This window comes from Cibotium barometz, chromosome 55, assembly GCF_041138505.1.
Source record: "Cibotium barometz isolate CiBa-2024 chromosome 55, ASM4113850v1, whole genome shotgun sequence".
NCBI classification, from domain to species: Eukaryota; Viridiplantae; Streptophyta; class Polypodiopsida; order Cyatheales; family Cibotiaceae; genus Cibotium; species Cibotium barometz.
The window spans coordinates 2,342,003-2,362,672 of record NC_141100.1 but is presented as its reverse complement, the minus strand read 5'-3'; the positions used below and the strand labels follow the sequence as shown (position 1 = coordinate 2,362,672).

At 47.0% G+C, this 20,670-nt stretch overlaps 1 protein-coding gene across 3 annotated transcripts in view; it reads right to left on the bottom strand.

Annotated features, from left to right (window-relative positions):
- The window catches only part of LOC147607249 (protein NEDD1-like), a 66,458-nt gene extending 46,542 nt beyond the window's left edge, over positions 1 to 19,916 (bottom strand). For 2 of the 3 annotated variants that reach the window (XM_086790330.1, XM_086790331.1), the window contains exons 1-4: positions 19,361 to 19,916; positions 19,033 to 19,145; positions 4,001 to 4,261; positions 3,568 to 3,672 (exon numbers count right to left, since the gene is read on the bottom strand). In XM_086790330.1, coding sequence (XP_086646456.1) covers positions 3,568 to 3,672; positions 4,001 to 4,261; positions 19,033 to 19,145; positions 19,361 to 19,508 — 627 coding nt within the window. In that variant the 5' untranslated portion in view covers positions 19,509 to 19,916. The remainder of the gene's footprint in view (positions 1 to 3,567; positions 3,673 to 4,000; positions 4,262 to 19,032; positions 19,146 to 19,360) is intronic. The other variant, XM_086790332.1, reaches the window with a different exon arrangement.
- Between the last annotated feature and the right edge of the window lie 754 nt (positions 19,917 to 20,670).

Here is a 20,670-nt window from a genome sequence, read left to right as displayed (position 1 = left end):
AAGTACTGAACAAAAAAAGCTGAATCTGGGTGTGCAGGGGATGGAGCTCTACTACTAGGAGAATGCAAAGCTATATGCATGGAGTATACAATCATGATATGCAACCTAGCTAGCTCCATCCTGTACCATACTGGGGGTATAAAATGGTATACATCAGTGAAGGGGGTGTCCGCAGCTCCCTGAAGAACATGCCTAGGTGTGCTCTGAAGCGAGCCACACAGAGAGAGAGAGAGAGAGAGAGAGAGAGAGAGAGAGAGAGAGAGAGAGAGAGAGGGGGGGGGGCGAACAGGGGCGAAAAGCGAAGAGAGAGAGAGATAGGGCAGGGGGGCTAGCGGGAGGGGGCGTAGAGGGGGGGGGCGGCGAGCGAGGCAGAGAGAGAGAGAGAGAGAGAGAGAGAGAGAGAGAGAGAGAGAGAGAGATTTCTTTTCTTATTTGCAGATTAAGGCAGCAGTTACAGCTCTCCGGAACACTCGTGGGTTACCAGGGCTGCCTGAATCTCGGGCATCTAGACAAAAAGGCAATTGCACCATTTTGGATAGAAAGAATTAGCATGAACAAGCTGGCCGCAACTGGATAAATACTTCAAAAGTAATCTGCATAAGTAGAAAGATATACAAATGTAAAGTTTGGGTAATTTCCCAAATTTAACAAAAACTGTAGTGTGATCTTGATTCCATGAGAGTCTACTCACAAAGCTTTAAATCATAAATTCCAACCATGCATGACATAGACTATGTTCTATGACATCCCCACTCACGTCATCAGCAGCCAAGTGTAGGTGCAAGTTCATGCATAAAGTATGTTCACCTAATGTAAGAATCATGTTCACCTTGAACAAAACCGTGTTCCTTGAAAACATCAAACCTCCAAGTCATGCTTGCTTTCTAACAAACAACAAATCTATTCAACAAACCAGAAAACAACAAACAAACATTGAATCTTCTATTTGGAGGTTTGAAACATAAAACCTCCAAGCATGCTTGCTTTCTAACAAGCAATGAATCTATTCAACAAACCACAAAACAACAAACAAACATTGAGTAATTTTGGAGACTAGCAAGCCTTCTGCAGTCTCCCAGAGGAGATCCAGGTGGAGAGGCTGAGTCACTTCAGAGGGGGACTGATTATGAGGGATGACATTCAGGAGGCACTCACAGAGGAGTGGTTCACGCCTCTCGAGCCAGTGGCCCCACGGTGGATGGGAGCCTTTACACAGTTGGAGATCTTGATTGCTGTCAGAGCTTGCACTGAGGATGGTAGATGCCTCTACTATGAGATCTAGGATGAGGGCAGACTTCAGAGAGTGGAGGCGGAGTCGCCTTTGGTTGCAGAGTGCATTTTTCAGAGGATACGGGTAGTGGCTGCCGCTTCTCGGAAGTGGCATATTGACCCAGACCCTGCAGATGTGGACTCTGATTGGCGCATATGGGCTTATGCAGCGCACCCTTTGGCCCGGCTCCAGTGGGACCCTGGCGAGTACGAGTGGCATGATCCTTATGCATCCCCCGAGGCCACAGAGATCACCTTTTTCCAGTATACTGTTCGGTTGGGGCGACATATTTTGACGGCGAGGAGGATGGTCTCTCCGGCTGCATCGGAGCATTGGCGGCTACGAGGACTCTCACAGGAGTTCCTGGAGGATTTTTGGACCAGGCTCTAGGCTAGTCGACATGCACGCAGGATCTCGACTTTCCACCCTTCACTGCCATGACACCATGCCCTTACTGTGTAGCTTAATGTGCTCTGACACCGTGCCTTTATTGTGCGGCTAACTTCCAACACTCCTTGACATATATACAAACAAAAATGGTTGACCTTGGAACGATTTTGTGTCGATCTGGTGTCATTTTCTTTAGTTTATACTGTGGTTGCATTTTGTGGACTCTTAAGAAAGTGATGGTTTGAAAGTGCTTGTCTAGGTACTGAAGTGCTTGTCAACAAGTGGTTTAAAAGTGCTGATCAAGTGGTTTAAAAGTGCTTGTCAAGTGGTTTGAAAGTGCTTGTCTAGGTATTGAAGTGCTTGTCAAGTGGTTTGAAAGTGCTTGTCTAGATGCTAAAAGTGCTTGTCTAGGTATTGAAGTGCTTGACAAGAATTTCTCAAGTAGTTTGAAAGTACTAAACATGTGCTTGTCTAGGTACTAGAAAGTGCTGGCTAACTGCTGGTCAGGTAATCTGAAAGTGTTTGTCAAGGTGCTTAAAGCGCTTGTCAAGTGGTCTGGAATGCTTGTCTAGGTACTAAAAGTACCTGACAGGTGCTTACCATGTGGCCTCCAAGTGCTTGTCAAGTGCTTGTGTAGGAACTTCAATTGTTTGGGAAGTGCTGGTCAAGTGGTCTGAAAGTGCTTGTCTAGGTACTTAAAGTGCTTGTCTAGGTACTTAAAGTGCTTTTCAAGTAATCTGAAAGTGCTTGTGTAGATCCTAGAAGTGTTAGTGCTCCAACTGGAGAGCCAAGCCGCGTCGACAAAGGTGTACATACTGAAGAGGAGTTGGACCCAGATATGGAAGAGACCCTCCAATTTGTTGCAGGAGAGCTGCGGAAGAAGAAGAAAAGGCAGGTGGAGGATGGGCCTCTTCGGGACCCCAAGAAAAGTACTAACCCAATTTTTCCCAAAGCCCGAGCATGCAAGAAGCTGGTCGCCCACAGGGGCTCTGCAGTTGGCACCTGGCTTGTCTACAGCGGTCTTCCGGCGGCCTGCGTCCGATATGCGGCCACCCTATGGAGACACAGAGACATTGCCTATGGGACTGTCCCCAGGCGCAGCAGATTTGGCTGCGGATGCTGCGCATTCTGGCCCCCCTCTCTCCAGAGGGTATGTATACGTGGGGTGCCGCTGCTTGGTCAACTTCGTCAGGGCCTGCTATGGGCTATGAGACGGAGCAGGACAGCCAGGCCATTAGATTCATTAGGGGCCAGCCTCGCCTAGTTCCTTCACCGGATTTCTCGTCCGCCGGCTGGACACAGGAGAGGGATCTACGATGGGAGCTCCTCAGCAGCCTCACCATATGGTTCACCTGGAGAGCCCGGTGTTTCAGGGCCTTTGAGGGGAGACTGGAGCCACCAGCAGAGACTGTTCGGGGGATTTGGCAGGAGTTGATCCACACTCTGCGAGGACAGTAGGGCGACTCGGATGAGGCGATCTTGCGACGCCAGGCCTTCCACACCACTTGGCGCAGCTGCCCCTTCTATACCCTACACGCGGGCTCCCCCCGCTGGCACTACAGGCCACCTGTTTGGCTTTTCCCCCCTCCTATTGTATGATATAGCCCCTCAGTCTGTGTACTCATATTTGTATTTCTCTGCACCTAGGGAGAGTCTCCCTAGCTGCCTTGCTTGGATCTCTGCTCTGTTTTCTTATGAGCAGGAGGGGATCTTTTGTAGCCTTACAGGCGTTTTTATATAACTAATGAAAGGATCTTTTTTTGGGGAAAAAAAAAACAAACAAACAAACATTGAATCTTCTATTTGGCCCAATGAATGTGAAGAACCTCCATCAATACCTGTAGTAGTGCGAAGAAAGAAACTGTAACCTTATAATATGAGAGGAAAACTAAGCGAGATATTGATACCTTGGGATTGCGTCCGGTAGTATCCCAAAGGTGTATAGAGCCATCATCTCCTGCTGTCACCAAAAGATGTCTGCTCAATCGAGAAGACTCCAGCACCCTCAAAACCTGCACCAAAGAAAAAAACAGCATCAACTCAATAGTAGAAGAGCCACCAAATCATTTGTCCCCAGCAGGTTGGCGAAGCAGTAAGGGGCTCTCGGAAGGTCACAGGTTTGACCCCCCTTCACTGCGGTGTTGGATAGTGCAAGGAATTATGGGTTCTTGCGCGAACGTGTCCACACACATAAATTTCCCCCCCAAAAAAAAGAGCCACCAAATCATTTGTCAACAGAGCATAGATTGAATTGGTATTCAATCAAAAATCAGATCAAATTCTGCTTCATAAAAATAAGATAAACAAAAGAGCTCCAAATGTTGAGGTCGCATTGTTTACCTGACCATGAGGATCTTTCAGCTCTGCAGCCCGTGTACCCGATGCAAGATTATGTAGAATCAAATCCCCTTTGACACTGATAGAAGCTAGATGCTCATCTTTGCTATTGTACACTACACCTGTGATCGTGTCTGTCTGCCCCTTCAACCATTTGATGCATCGCTTTCGTTGCATGTCCCATATCCTTACCACTTTCCCAGTACCACCTGAACAAAGATATCGTGAGCCCTTGGAACTAAAGCTGATAGCCAAAATAGACTCCTGCAGAACAGTAAATGGCCTTCTTCATCAGAACCTTAAATGATGCCACAATCAGACAATCAAGTAGGTAGCTTAGTATGTTACCAAAAAGGGTCTATTTTCCGATTTGGCATCATTAGAGGAAAAGGTTTGCATAAGCAAAATCAGCATCACCGATAATGCAATCAAAGTAGCACCAAACCTTGAAGGTTGAAGTATATAGCTTGACTTACAATGCGCACCAGGTCAACAAGAGTATATAAACCTTTCTAAAAGCATTTAAATCATTCTAAAAGACCAAGAAGACCATGTGTGAGAACCAGGCATAAAAGGTAACATCAGGATAATGCACAGCATTTAATGCTGCAATTTTGGCATTTTTTTCCATTTTCTGCTGGCCGACAGCCTCCCTCTGGACCAACCAGCAGCCCTACATCATATAAAGCAGCGCTTCATATTGAGGCGTAAACCATCTCATATCGACCAACGACAGCAATCATCATCGATCTTGATCATCAACCAGCAGGCGCTCTACCCCCTGCGCACTGCAGCAGCCCGGCAACCAACATATTGATCAACAAGTTACAACGATTGACACTGAAGCAGCCAGCGCCTTTCTCCCTGCACAGCACATCTCTGCAGCAGCCCGGCTGATCAACTCATCCACACATCTTCAGCGCTTCACCACTTGCGTTTCAGCAGCGCACTGAAGCAGTCGCCTCTACCAACACATCATCTTCATCGTCGGCTCTACCCTGCACACAGCAGCAGCCCAGTTATCAGCGCAGCACTTTGCTTCGCCATCTGCAGCAGCAGACCTGCGTTTTTCACAGTCCTGCGTTTTGCAGCCTTCGACGTCACACGGAGTGCCACCATTGTCTTCGATGCAAGCCTTCGTCGTCAACCGAGCCTCTTGCTTCGACTTCGTCTTTGCTTCTTCGCCGGTCTACTACTCTCAGTCACCCCACATAAGAGGGCCTCTTGAACTCTCATTCATCCATTTCATGCTGTGTTGATTTGCTCTGATCTCTCACACATCTGGTCCTTTTGTCCTTTCGCCCTCACAAGGTATCAAAGCTATCATGAACAAAAGGATTGAAGACCTTGAGAGCACACAACATGGATCGTCTACCCACGATTCCAGAAGACCAGCCTTTGTCACCAGAAGTTGATTCTCCTTACTCAGATCGAGACCCCACAGAGGATGGGACTTCTTACTCATTGGAGAACCCCGTTCGAGGTCTTACTTTGGGAATCGATCATCCTGTCTACACCTACTCACCCTCTACACCTTTGGCATCTCGTCCTTCCTCTCTGAGCTTATCACACTTCGCTTCCAAAGGGGGATACATGCCTACAGCCAGTGTGCCGGAACCCGGTATCCAGCCTCATCTAGAGAGCCCTACTACACAGTCTAGCCAACAGTCTAGACTTCGGTTTGGTTCTTTTTCCCACGGAGGACAGGTACCACCATGTCCGGAGATCCATTGTCATCAACTCAGCCGGAGACCGTGTCAGGTTCATATGTACCTTTGAGTGCTTATGTGCCTAACACTACCTAGGTGTCCACTTCTGCAGCACAGGTTCAGCATATGGTACCAACTACTACCCTCAATCTCTTGAGTAATGTGAGCCCAAATAGAGGAGGGTCTAGGAGTAGAGTACGCTCCCAAACTACTGGTGTACAAGGAGGTAACACTATTTTTTCTTCTGGTTCACCTGCTATTCCTGCTCCTAATGTATTTTGGAATACTACACAAGCACAATCACAAAACCCTCCCACCCAACCCATGTTTCTTCCTGCTGGTGTTGGCACGCAGCCATTACTGGCCACACCTCCACAGGGACCTGCAAATGGGTTTTACCAAACACAGGGATCTCTCGGCACTATGCCCACCGGCACTGTGATGCCACCCAGCATTCCGAGGTATCAAGTAGTTTACCAACCCATCACAGGCACTACACTAGTACCAGCCTATGTGCCTACTCAAGGATTTGTGCCTCAGCCAGGTATTCCACCTGTGCCGAGTGCCCAGCCTTATATCCCATCTTATGGATTACCCTCGCCAAGTCCTACACATGTGCCAAGTATTAGTGGTCATTCTGAAGTACCACCTAACCCTTTACACTCCGGATATGGGTACCAGCCATCTTGGACCCCACCATCTCCTTCCCTCCATGTATCTATGTCCAGGAATGCTTTCACAAAAAAGACTCGTTTCAATGGGTCTAATTACACCACTTGGGCTAACCTTATGGAACAGCTTTTCACTTCCCAAGGTTCTTGGAACTTGGTGAAGGGACTTGAACCGAAACCCCTCCCCCCTCACTAGGACCTCCTAAAGTCATCCGCTAGGAATGCCACTGCCATAGTGGAGCTCATGCAAGGCCTTCTGCCACCAGTGGTATTTGATGATAAGCAGGAGGATGAGGTTAAGGGCAAGACAAAGGCTCTCATGCATGCCTATGGCACTGCAAAGGGACAGCAGTTCATTGTCCTCTTTGACATGGGCAATTCTGAGAATGCAATTCTGAGTAGTTGGCTACCAAGATGAGTTGTACCTTGGTTCCTTATCATTTAAGTGGACGGGTTTACCCCTGGTCTACGTACACACATCACTCATAAAGCTGAGCAATTTGAGTTTCAGGTTCAGCGGGCCACATTCCAGCCGGATTTCATTGTTTCCCCTCTTTTAGGGTGTGACATGATCCTCCAGATCCAGTGGTTTCAACAATATGCACCTATTCCTAATTGGAGGCAGGACACTTTCACCATAGTTGAAGGCTTTCCTGCGCCTCACATGATTCGCGCGGATCGGAGGATTCTTGGCAATCCACTCATTTTCCACATTCAGGCCCAAAAAGCCATCAGAATAGGAGCAAAGTGTGCGTTGTTATATGTCCACTCTCAGTCTAATGTAGTTCAAGTAGCACCCACAGGGGAGCAGTGAATGGCTGGTCTTTTGTCTCAATACAACAACACCATGCTGCAAGCCAACCTCCCACCTACTCTCCCACCCAATAGACCTGAGGACCATCGCATAGAGTTGGTTCTTGTTTCAAAATCTCCAAGCAAGTTTCCCTACCGCCTTTCTAAGGCTTTGGAGAGCAAGCTCGAGCAACAGTTGGCCCAACTACTCCGGTCCAGATTTATCCAACCATCTTCCTCACCTTTTACCGCTCCCATTTTGTTTGTCCAGAAGAAGGATAAGTCCGCACGCTTATGTGTGGATTACAGGGTGCTCGATAAGCTAACAGTGAAGAATAGATTCCCCATGCCTAGAATAGAGTACATCCTTGAACGACTGAACCATGCAAAGATTTTCTCTAAGATTGATCTTAAGAGTGGCTATCATCAAATTCGGATCTTCGAGGTCGACATTCCAAAAACGGCCTTTAGAACCGAGCGTGGCCACTACGAATTTGTGGTGATGCCCTTTGTTCTCACCAATGCACCAGCAACGTTCAACAAAATGATGTCTTGGGTTTTTCGGTATCTCATTGGCAAATGCGTCTTCATCTTCTTAGATGACATTCTTATCTACACAGCAGCCGATAGGCAGTTTCTAGCCCCAACCAGGTATTCCAGCAGCCGACTGATCATTAAAGTCAATCGTAAGATTTTTTCATCAGCCGATTGCCCTCTACAGGCAGCCGATTGCAGCCAAGAGGTGGTATAAAATTATGATCTTAGTTCCCCATCCCATATTCAGGTATTCAGCAAAGTACGTACAGCTTGCAACATCCAGTCAACTCCAGGCTAAGGAAGGAAGCTCCTCTTCACACTCAGCCAGCATATGTGCAATCCTACAGCTATTTGGACTTGCATTTTGCACAAGGAGAGTCAATGGCCAAGGAGAGTCTTCAGCAGAGCCTCGGACTAGGTGGATACTAAGCCGACGTACGATCTTCCTCATCCTTGCGTTGGGCATTCATATCACTTGTACTCAGCATTGTACAACATGTCTCCAAAGAATAATATAAGCAAATACTCCTGCTTTGTCAAATGCACTCTGCACTGTAGTGCATGGTGACAAGAGCACTCAGCAGTGCAACATTGTACAGTATTAGAACCCTTTAGGATGATATTTGTCGTACGTCGTGACCCCATTGTAGTCCTCAGTCTAGGATATGTCAGGCACGAGCTACATAGGTCATTCCTCAGCCTTAGACAGTTAGTCAGTCAATCTAAGTCCCTTAACCCACTTGGAGAGAATCATTCATGCATATAGAAGTCATAGAAGCCTTAGGGTCTGCATCAGTTCATGGTTGCATTTTGCACATCATCTATCCATAGGCACATAAGACCACATAGACCATGGCAGAAGCATTAGAATATTATTCAGTATTATTCTACATTTTCAGCATATTTTCTAGCATTTTATTATCCCTATTTTAGCATTTATCACCTGATTTCTAGTCGTGTAGCATTTATGATGCAATCGGCCAGCTCTGTAGCCAGCCGACCAGCATCAAAACCCATATAAATAGCATCACTTGTTCATTCATTCATCACCAATCAGCCACAAGCCTTCAAGCGCTTCATCCTTAATCACAAGGAGCATTCAGCACCTCATCAGCAAAACGCAGCATCAACCAGCATTCAGCCCCTTCAGGGTTCAGCGTTTTCAGCATCTGCACAGTTTTTAGCATCCATACACTCATCGTTTTGCTACAGCCCTTCAGTGAAGGTAAAACGCATTCATACATTCATTTGCAGCATTCATTCACAGCCTAGAACCAGTCCCAAACAGTCCATATCTCAGCCTCAGATTTGCAGCCTTCCAACATTCCATTGGGAAGAGTGGATAGGCTCGAAATTGGTCATTATTGGTGCTTCTACAGCCGTGTGCAGTTCAGCCCGACTCTTGGTCTTCAGAGATCTTGCGTTTGGCTTATCGTCAGTCCAAAGTCATTCTCTTCAAAGTAATAAAAGCAAATACTATTCCGGTAATGGATTAGGGGGCCCTTCAGTGGGTAATTCAGGACCCAATCTGATGTACAGTTTCTCTCTCTCTCTCTCTCTCTCTCTCTCTCTCTCTCTCTCTCCCACTAGGGGTGGGAGACAGTCCCAGCTCACAGATTTCTTCCAGAGAGCTATGGCAGTGCTGCCAGCTGATGTACCACGTGGGGTGACCGCACAGAGAGCAGAGGAATTGAGAGCCAGGAGGAGACCTATATAGACTGGACATAGAGCACCCCGACTCCGTCACCGAGAGATAGCAGCTATCCGAATGAGACACCAAATGGAGACACAGGAGAGGCTAGCTCGCTTTCATTCAGACTCAGGGTACATGTTCACGCCATTCACAGCCTCAGCATCGGCGATGTATGATATCTTATATCCCTCTTATGGCACTGGATGGAGTTAGACATAGATCTGCATAGCATGCTTGTACTACCCCTTCAGCATATAGAGATGCATCTTGCCTTAGCACTCCATCCACATCCCCACCCCCCCTTATATTGTTTGTATATGGGCTCCACCGATCCATGATGATTCACAGTTGTATCCAGACACATGCACACTTTTTCTTTTCTTTCTTTTCTTCCGATGACCGGAAGAACACAGTTGTATTATTTTTTGTCTCATAGGCCGACTTTGGCCTCTCATAGACGTTAATATATCTTTCTTTCTTTCTTTCTTTCTCTCTCTCTCTCTCTCTAAATCTCTTAAAGTTTGAAGTCATAAAAGTGGATTGCTAAACTCGCGAAACTCAGGATACAGAAGGCGGTGTGAGACTTGTGTGACACGATCCTTAATTACGAATACTTCCACTGCATGTTACATTGGTATCAAATTCAGCTTGTCCGCACACACCGCATCCTAGCATGAGGGCATCCTTGGATGGTCAGATTGCATTCCGGCACGACCACCGACTTCAGCATCATGTCTCCAAAGGAGAGTACACATCAGCAAGAAGACGTTGTTAGAAGTCATCTCCTGTCCAGTTTTATACACCAGGGCCTTTGTTGTGGGTGTGCCTGCCCTTATGAGGTGTTTTCCCATTTTTCCCCACTCTCCGTATTTTTCCCCTATTTTTTTCCATTTTTCTGAGGCTTGGAGGGCTGCGAGAGGGTGCCAAGAGCAGTACAGTGCTGGCCGACTGGATGTTTATCAGTCGTGGGCACTCTTGCTGCTGGCCGACTGGTTTTCATCAGTCGTGGGCACCAGTTTGCTGGCCGACTGCATTTATGCAGTCATGGGACCTCTTTCTTCAGTCGTGGGCACTTTAGTGCTGGCCGACTGCCTTCCAGGGAGGTATATATAGGTCCTCAGCCCCCATACCTCATTTGTATCATTTCTCGGGATCTTCTTGTGTATATAGAGCAGAGTTACACGCCTACATCTCTCTCTTTCTTGTGCTGTTTTTCTGCCTGCGTTTTTGCTCGTGTTCCCAGATTTGGTCATCATCTCCGCTGCGTATTCTGACATGGTATCAGAGCCTAGGCTCTAGATAGGTCTTGGGATTTGTGTGAGCAAGAGGGGGACTGTTTTGTGGCTGATTGGTGGACTGTTTTGGACTGTTCGGGAAGAGAAGCAAGAGGAAGGCGGGCTGATTTGCTGGACAGCCACTTGCAGGTATCAGTTCTTCTTTGTTCCCACCCACCCACCCTTTTCAGAGTACATCCCCGCTATGGGAGATCTGTTTGAGATGGCCGAGAGACATGTGAAGATCCCGACACTCCCCACGTTCCCGGTGGACCGTCAGTTGGACGGGAGCAACTACGGCATATGGAAGGTGATGATGGAATCCGTTCTGGAGTCCTACGATCTCGCCGATTTCGTCGTTGTTGGTGTTCCACGGCCGGAAGTAGAGGAATGGGAGTTACCGTCGATCCGGAAGGACCGGGAGGCCCAGACACAGATGTGGGATCGTGTCAACGCCAGGGTCCATTCGTTTATTTTCCTCAACTGCACACCACAGGTAATCAATCATGTAAAGCACATGACACTGGCCAGAGGTATATGGCAGCATTTGGCCTCACTTTACAACAGGGTATCGCCCATGAAGAGGATTTCCTTGGAAGTACAGATGCGGGTTATGAGCCCTGCAAAGTCGTCGACGATGCGGGTGCATATTAACGAGCTGTAGGCTCTTCAGCAGGAAGTTCTTCAGGCTGGGAAGGAGATATCGTCAGAGGACATGGCCATCACGTTGCTGTCACATTTGCCCTCTTCGTACTCAGCATTTTACTCGTCGTTGATTACCAGGGGCAGGCTCAGCACCATCACGTGGGAGGAGCTTGTGCCCATGGTCCTGGACCAGGAGGAACGATTCACGAACCCTCCTCAGGGTGGAGGTTCGGAGGCCTTTACTGGCCAACGGTCGAAAGGCCGTAACTCGGGCAAAGGGAAGGCTTCATCAGAGAAGTCTTCTGAGAAGAAGTCCGACGCTGACCGCGAGAAGCTGAAGGCAGAGAGGACCTGTAATGATTGTGGCGAGAAAGGCCACTACTCGAGGCAATGTCCCAAGCGGAAGACCGAGAAGGGTGAAGATTCCTCAACAGCAATCATGAAGACTCCGGCTTTTGTGCACCTAGAGGTGATGGACACCGATGTTTCATTTTCTTCAGGCAGGGAGGAGATTGGAGGACTCTCCGCAACGGATACTCGGGAGTGGATTCTCGATAGTGGTGCTTCCAGGCACACGACTCCTTCCCGTTCCGGTTTACAGGATCTCTGCAGGCTTTCTGGTCATATTCTTACTGGGGATACGTCCACTATCCCAGTTCACAGTGAGGGCAGGATGGAGATAGTTCCCGATGGCAGAGAGGGGAAGCTTTCCTCCCAGGTGTTGTATGTTCCGGCACTTGGTTTTCATCTGTTGTCAGTGCATCAGGTTTGCAAGACTGGCGTACGGGTGGAGTTTGATGAGCATTTTGTTGCTCTCCGAGACAAAGCAACAGGCCAAGTGGTTTGGGAAGGTGGAGTGGAGAATGGAGTCTACAGGCTTTCAGCACTCTCTCTCCCAGGTCCTCAGGATTGTGATGAGTGGCAGTCTGGTAATGGCTACTCAAGTGTGGATACGCTGCAGGAGCGGGCTTTCCGAGACCAGGTGGTGGATAGCTTGCCAGTAGATGGCAGCAGCTGGCAAGAACTTTCCAGTACTGAGGTTGGTAGTTCTCGTGTTCGTGAGTCAGAGGAAGCTGAACAGGTCACTTATGCTCTGATGTCTCGTAGTGTTCGGGACATAGAGCTTCCAGTAGTTGAGGATGTTCTTTCCACGGGGACCTTTCGGAAAGCCAGGCAGGTGACAGGTGATTACTTGCAGAAGGAGGTGGTTTCTCCAGGCTTTGTGGTTCCGGATTCAGAGGGGGTGGTTGACAGGTTTCGTCAAGTTTCCAGGACTTGCTTGTGCACCATAACAGGTGTTGATCCTTGTGAGCAGTGTAATGTCTCTGTGATTCAGAAGCTGTATGGTTCATGGATCTGGTTGATGGACACCGGATTGGACGGGAGCTTCCTGATGAGGCAGTTGAGCTCTTGGTTGCAGATGTCTCTTTGTGAGGCAGGATTGCGTTTCCTGTGGTTTCTGCAGCATGCGAAGGATCATGGACTCTATGAGGTGTTTTCCCATTTTTCCCCACTCTCCGTATTTTTCCCCTATTTTTTCCCATTTTTCTGAGGCTTGGGAGGGCTGCGAGAGGGTGCCAAGAGCAGTACAGTGCTGGCCGACTGGATGTTTATCAGTCGTGGGCACTCTTGCTGCTGGCCGACTGGTTTTCATCAGTCGTGGGCACCAGTTTGCTAGCCGACTGCATTTATGCAGTCATGGGACCTCTTTCTTCAGTCGTGGGCACTTTAGTGCTGGCCGACTGCCTTCCAGGGAGGTATATATAGGTCCTCAGCCCCCATACCTCATTTGTATCATTTCTCGGGATCTTCTTGTGTATATAGAGCAGAGTTACACGCCTACATCTCTCTCTCTCTTGTGCTGTTTTTCTGCCTACGTTTTTGCTCGTGTTCCCAGATTTGGTCATCATCTCCGCTGCGTATTCTGACAGACGTCTCATCCGAAGGAGACCTTGCTCTTCCACCTACCGCAGATACCATAGCTCTACTCCGAGCTCAAAACCAACTTCTTAAAGAGCGTCTCTAACTCTTGGAGGCAAGAGCAACAAAACCCACTACTCCAGTTACCCCTGACTTCGTCACTCTCTTCTCCAGATGGAACAGCAACGATGAGAGGATGAGGCCAGACGGTGGGAAGAAAAAGCAGATAGACGGGACTATGAGGAAGCCCAACACAAGATCGACGAAGACCGACGTCAAGCTGAACTCGCCACTCTAGAGCACCAACAAGAGCTCGATCAAGAGCGCATGTTACTCGAGCACCAAAGGAAAAAGGAGGCCATACATTTGAGGTATCGGCACACCTCTTCAGTTTCCCCAACCATAGGTGCCACTAGCTAGCAACCAGCAACATCGACTACCGTCATCCAAACTCAACCGAACTTTAGTATGTATAATGGTAAGTGTGATCATTTAGCAGTTAATCAATTCATTCATCAATTTAATGGTCATTTTCCTTTAGCCAAGATCACAGACCCTCAGGATAGAGTCCACGTAGCAGCTCCCCACCTTACGGTAGAGGCAGTCACTTGGTGGCAGCATTGGTCTAGTCTTCATACAGACTAGACCACGAGTGTCGCAGCTTTTAGCTGGGATACATTTTTCCATGACCTAAAGACCAGATTTCTCCCTCCCCTGTATTTGACCAACCTGGCAGATGAGTTCTATGGACTCAGACACAACGGGTCACCCGTGCTTCAATTTTCTGGCAAGGTTATAACTTTAGCACAACAGTTAGGGTTATCTAAGTAGACCAAGATGAATCAATTCATTCGTGGATTAGATCCTACTATCCAGTTCACAGTTCGTAACTTTGAACCTAGTACATATGATCGGGCTTTGACTCTGGCTCAAAATGAAGAAATGAAGATGAACGGAGACAAGCCTAAGCAGTCGTCGTAGTCTAGTACCAAACCCCAGCAACAGCAATCTACTGCGCAGCCAACGAAAGGTAATGCATTTTCTAAAGATGCTAAGAAGGATGGCAATAATAGCTCTAGTTCACGGGGTAAGAAGGATAAGGAATCCAAGCCTCAGAAAACCCCCGATGAAAAGGCTAAAGCAAGCATCACTGGAGGTTATCTTCCTCCAGAGGAGCAATGGAAATACCAGTCAGAAAACAAATGTTTTTTTCTGTCATACCGTCGAGCATGGTAAGAAGGATTACCAGAAATGGCAGGCAAAGCAAGCCTCCAAAACCCCTTCTTCCTCAGTTGCCACAGCATCTCCTGCTCATCCAGCCCCGCCAACTACCACAAATGCACTTTAGCTTTTTTCTTCTATACATCCTATGCCATCCATGGTATTTGATGGTAAGCCAGAGCGCGAGAGCGATGCTGCATAGAAGAGCTGCATCCAAGCTTATGGCTCTGCCAAGGGCCGACAGTTTGTAGTCCTATTTGACATGGGCAGTTCTGAGGACGCCATCTCTTCCCAGTTGGCTAACAAAATGAGCTGTACATTAGTGGCATATCATTTGGATGTGGACGGGTTCACACTTGGTCTCCACACCCACATATCTCAGAAGGCACAACAGTTTGCCTTTGTAGTTCAAAAGGCCTCATTCCAATGAGATTTCATTGTCTCGCCTCTTCTAGGGGTGCGACATGATCTTAGGAATCCAGTGGTTTTTAAAGTATGAGCCTATTTACGATTGGGGACAGGACACTTTTACTACATCCAAGCATCCAATCCCACTGATTTCTCCTTGATTCACTCCACCTCTTTTGCTTGATTCTCTCCACCTCTCCCAGAATATCTCCACACCTCCTAAATCTCCTCATGCTACCCTTTATTCTCTCCCAATAGATTCTTCTCACCTTTTCACAGATTCTCTCACATTTACAGATTCTCTTTTACAGCCTCTTGCCAAGGGTTTCCCGTGCACACACCCTATTCACTTGTATATTTCAACAAATCTCTCATGAGAGCACTTCAAAATGAGCCCCAAATGACATGTGCATGATGCCAAAGTATCTACATACCCGTCATGATTCGTAGGGATAGAAGCATTCTTGGCATCCCATTGATTTCTCATCTCTAGGCCCGACGAGCTATCCACAAGGTAGCGGAAGGAACATTGCTTTATGTTCGTGCTCAAACAGCCTCTACCTCATCGTTAGCAGCTATCTCATCTTCATCCCCAGTCCCACAATTAGCAAACCTCCTATCTAGACATCAGGACATTATGCTTCGGGACGATCTCCTGACCAATCTTCCCCTATCCCGTCGTCCTGAGGACCATTATATCGATTTGGTCCTTGGATAAAAACCTCCTAGTAGGTTCCCCTATCTTCTTTCCAAAACTTTAGAGGGCAAGCTAGAAAAGCAGTTATCTGAGGTTCTCCAAGCCGGATTCGTTCAGCCTTCTTCCTCACCATTTGCTGCACCCATCCTAATTTGTCCAAAAGAACGACAAGTCTGCACGCCTTTGTGTAGACTATAAGCATTAAACAAACTCACCATTAAGAATAAGTTTCCTATGCCAAGGATTGAGTACATTTTGGAGCGTTTAGACAATGCAAAATTTTTCACTAAGATCAACCTCAAGAGTGGTTACCATCAGGTCCGCAATTTTGAAGTTGACATTCCAAAAACAGCTTTCTGGACAGAGCGGGGTCACTACGAATTCGCAGTCATGCCTTTTGGACTTACCAATGCACCCACAACCCTGTAATGTCCCAATTGGTCCTTATGGGCTATCGTATACATGTTCTCCCAGTCTCATTATAAAAATGCAACGACGTTCAATAAAATGATGTCCAGGATTTTCGCAATCCTCATTGGTAAGTGTGTTTTCATATTTCTTGATGACATACTTGTCTTCTCAGCCACTCACAGGCAAGGTGCTTGATGCATTCCCTGCACTCCAGAAAGCAGCCTCATAAACGCCTATTTTGAATTTAGCATCTTGGGATGAACCTTTTGACGTCATTACCGATGCCAGCAATGTAGCCATAGGTGCAATTTCCAGCAAACAATAGACCCATGGCCTACTACAGTAGAAAGTTGGATGTCGCCCGAAAAGAATTATTCGGTTTATGACAAAGAGCTTTTGGGTGTGATCACAGCGCTCAAACATTGAAAGCCTTTCCTTTATGGACAAGCTTTCACAGTCAAAACAAACCACCAAGCACTTAAGTGGCTTCAAACCATGCCCAATGCCCAATGGAGTGATTCGCAAGCCACATGGAGTCAAATCTTCCAACAATTTGGAGGAATGATGGAGTACATCCCTGGTAAGCATAACCCAGTAGCGGATGCTCTTAGTCGAAAGGCCAGCATCCAGGCAATGCAGGAGTCTACCATTCTCGAAATCACTGCGAAAGACTTGGATAGCATGAAAGACCTGTGTGTCGACTCCCCCCCTGAGTTTGGTACTCAATACAATTTGGCCCTCACCTCTAAGCCTGGCCATTATTCAGTGCAAAACGGTTGGTTGTTCTACAAGGACCGCCTCTTGTCTCATTCCAGAAAAGTGAGCAACTCTTCTCCATGATGTCCATGACTCCTTAGTTGGAGGCCATAGAGGTATCAACAGTACCCTTGAGAAATTGGAACGATCCTTTTATTGGCCAAAAATGAGGCGTGATGTTCAAGTCTGTAAGATTTGTCAAAAAGTTAAGATTCCACATACAGAGAAGGTTGGGTTACTTCAACCTTTGCCTATCTCCGACGGCCCTTTCATTGACATTTCTATGGACTTTGTAGGGCCTCTACCAGCATCCACCGAATCTCATAACACTCAGTGTTTTACCATTGTGGATCGCTTCTGTAAGTTCAGCATGCTCATCCCATGCAAGCATACAGCCATAGCTGAGGACGTAGCCCGCCTTTTTCTCAAGCATTGGTACCCCATTTGTGGTTTGCCTCGCATCATTACATCAGACAGGGATTCCAAGTTTACCTTGCATTTTTTAAGAGCATTATTCGAAAACTTTGGAACCAAGTTACAGTTGTCTAGTGCATTCCATCCACAGACAGACGGCCAGACAGAACTCCCTAACCAGTTGGCCTTTGATGTTCTCAAGTCATATTGTCATGACCAGCAGTCCAAATGGAAACATTATCTTCCATTGGTAAAAGCCATCTTGAACGATACTCATTCATCCAGTGTCGGACGAACTCCGTATGAGGCAGCCTTTGGTCGCCGTTTCTCCTCTTTTGATGTAACTACGAGTGCTTGCCTCAACCCGCACCTCAGTCCACGCCATGCTCTAATTATAGATACCAAAAAGGGGGAGGGGGGCATCCCAACGTTTGTCTTTGAAAACCCATAAGGGACGGCTTACAAGATCCTCACCAAGGCAATCGGTCTTCACCCTGGACCTGTCCACGCGACCCAGACAGATTTCATCCAGGATAGTAAAGTAGCGTCATGGATAACATCTTCACTTTTTAGGAGGCAACAACGAGAGCCAAAATTTTCAAGGCAAGGACCTTGTTGTGCTTCTTTTGGACTTTCAAGAAGGCCTGTGGAGTCTCCATCCTCTACTCTTGTGCTCACAGTCAGGTGTTTCTTAGTTTCTTGGGGATGCGAAGCGACCAATTTGCTCTCTCCCATTGAGGGCAGCCTCCACCGTTTTGCAGCTGCAATTGAGGACTTTTGCTTGGCTTCCGCAACTGAGATCAACTGGCACAAGTTGTATTGCTTCTCAGTCAGCCCAGCCCAGCTTGGAGACCAATTGAAAGCTTGGATCCCCCCAATCATTTCAATGCACAACCTCAGCTGGAAGGTTGGCTTGGATATTGCTTCAAAGCAGCAGCATATTTCCCCTCTCCTCCTGAGCATCCGGAGGACGTTGCTTTACTGGAGCACAACTCAACTTTAACTCCCTCGCAAAGCCGTGGTGGGTGGCCACCAACGAGTTCCTGCTTGCCACCATGTGGTACGTCTCCTCCTAGAGCGAGGTACAATAGCTTATAGGGAACTTTCCTTGGTGTAGAGGAGATGGTAGGCCCGCACGGGCAAAGGTTGCATGGCAGGTCCTTGTTCTGCCTCTTCATCCAGGGGGGTTTTCAGCATCACTGATCCAACGGTCTAGAGCATAGCCCTTTTGGACAAGTTGACTGTACGTGGCCTAAGGCCAGGCAAGGAGCCTTGGAAGGATTTCATCATCAGCCGCATCTCCTGGAGACTTCCTTCTCGTGGCAGCCAGTGTACTGGATCTTTTCAGAGGCCCCCCTAAGCATTAGGCACTTCAATATGCATCCATATGCCAGAGTCTGCAAGACCAGAAACAAGGCAACAAGGCCACGTTTGTGGATCAACAGGCACTACTTCTCTTGTCAATTAGCAAGTGAAGAAGAGCAAGAGTCTTTGGTATGCATCATAGGATAGCATGCACGAACTGGATATAAGTCTAGATCTAGGAACCATTGTAGATATTCTATTTTAGAATATAAAGTAAATTAGGGTTACCTCTCTCGACTTCTGTGTGTTTGCTAAACATAGGATTAGCATTAATCACAATCACACTTCCGCATCGCATGTGACATTACAAAAGGCTAGCTGACAGGAGTAGTTCGACAAAGTTTTCTCTTTTAAAAAGGAACCCTAAATCCCCATTACAATATCTTTTGGAGAAGCCGCAAGAGAAGAAGAATATCAAATCAAGATTAGTCGTAGATTCAGCCCAAATGGCAGCATTGACGCAAATCAAGCCTAAAAGGACGCACATATTCTACACAACAGGCATGTTGATCAAACACTCACATTTATATTGTCGCCTGTATCAGTGCCTGAATGTGAGATGGCGCCAAGGTTCTGACCATTTTTCATCCATAAGGAAATCTTCTGGTCCTCTCCAGCACTTGCAACAACGAGATCTACAAACAGATAGGATGCATAACGATGTCTGCGAGGGGAAAATCATGTTCTTGGGAAATGTGATACATTAAGGTAATCAGATGGACACATGGGAGCCCATGCAGCCAAATGCAATGACATCAATGCTGATGAACACATGGGAGCACATCAATCATCAAAACCATAGGAATTTCCAAAGTTTATGGCAAGCATAAGCTGTTGTATGAGCACCTACTTGTGTGATTCCACTTGACGCTGTTCACTTGGGAACCCTGAGAGGGCGTGTACTGGCAGGAGCAAGGGTCCCCAGTTTCCACCGAGACGTCGAAGAGCTTGACGGTGTCCCCGCCACAGGCAGCGATCAGACATTGCGTGTGACTCATCCCTTGTAAGGCGCAGAAAGCAGGCCAAAAGATGGGCGATGAGCAGACCCAAAATGCATATGTGAGTAATGCCGAACCTGCAGGCGATCCTCGAAAGGCTCTGCAAAAACTATGGCAAGGCTTCTTGCTCAAGCGCGCCTGCAATTCTGAGCTCGAGTGAAAAATGCGGGTGGAGTTGCGAATAAAAAAAAGATCTTGCAGCAGTTCCTGCTGCCAAAACACAGAGATACAAGGGAGGGAACTGTGGGCTGCGCGTAGCTTCCTTGCTGGCCCGGCACAACCGAAGTATTTCGTGTTCTTGCGCTGCTCTCCTCTCTGCGGGTAATAGAATGTATAATTTTTCACAAGATCCTGCTAATTTGATGCCATGGGTAGATTCGAACCATGTACGTCCCCTTTCCCTTTGCTCGTGGGTTGGCCTTCCTTTCAAACCAACTTTCAGAAGGTGGATTTCCCTTGAAGCTTTGAATCCCATTGTAATCTGGATTTCTCTTGAAGCTTTGAATCCCATTGTAATCTTAAAACTCCAGCATTGTTGCTAGGTAAGTGCCCCATCAGCCCTTCTCCATAGCTTTTTCAATAAAGGATTCCATTATTTCAAATACTTGCCAATTTTCACTAGGCTACATGGTGCGATGTGTAGGAAAAAATAACAAATCTCTCCTTGCTTTCTACATGTTGCTTCATTCATTCTACTATTTATATTTCTCATCTTACAACAGTGTGACCATTGCGGTCTTTTTATACAAGATTGGTAGCTAAAAATAGCTTTTCACAAAGCTAAAGGTGTTTTCCTTTCTTTTTCAAAAAAAGCTATATTACATACACACTAGTGCACACAACTAGTATACTCAAACCAAAACTAAAAGTGACTCTTCTAGGCATCACACTACATTTGTAAATTTAAGTACACATGTACTTGTCAACTTAAGTACACATGTAATTGTCAACTTAGCGAGGCCTTCAATCTTTCCAATGACAAAATGTTGATGTCAAACCATGTCTTTGTCTTCAAACAAGTCCATGTAGCCCTTAGAGGAACCCATAAAAGATTTGAGGAAGCCATAAGGGATTCGAGGATGCATTAGGTGGTTATGAGGATTGCAAATGATATTATTACATACATAGCCCTTAGTGAAGAGCTTGAGTCTACATTGCCCAC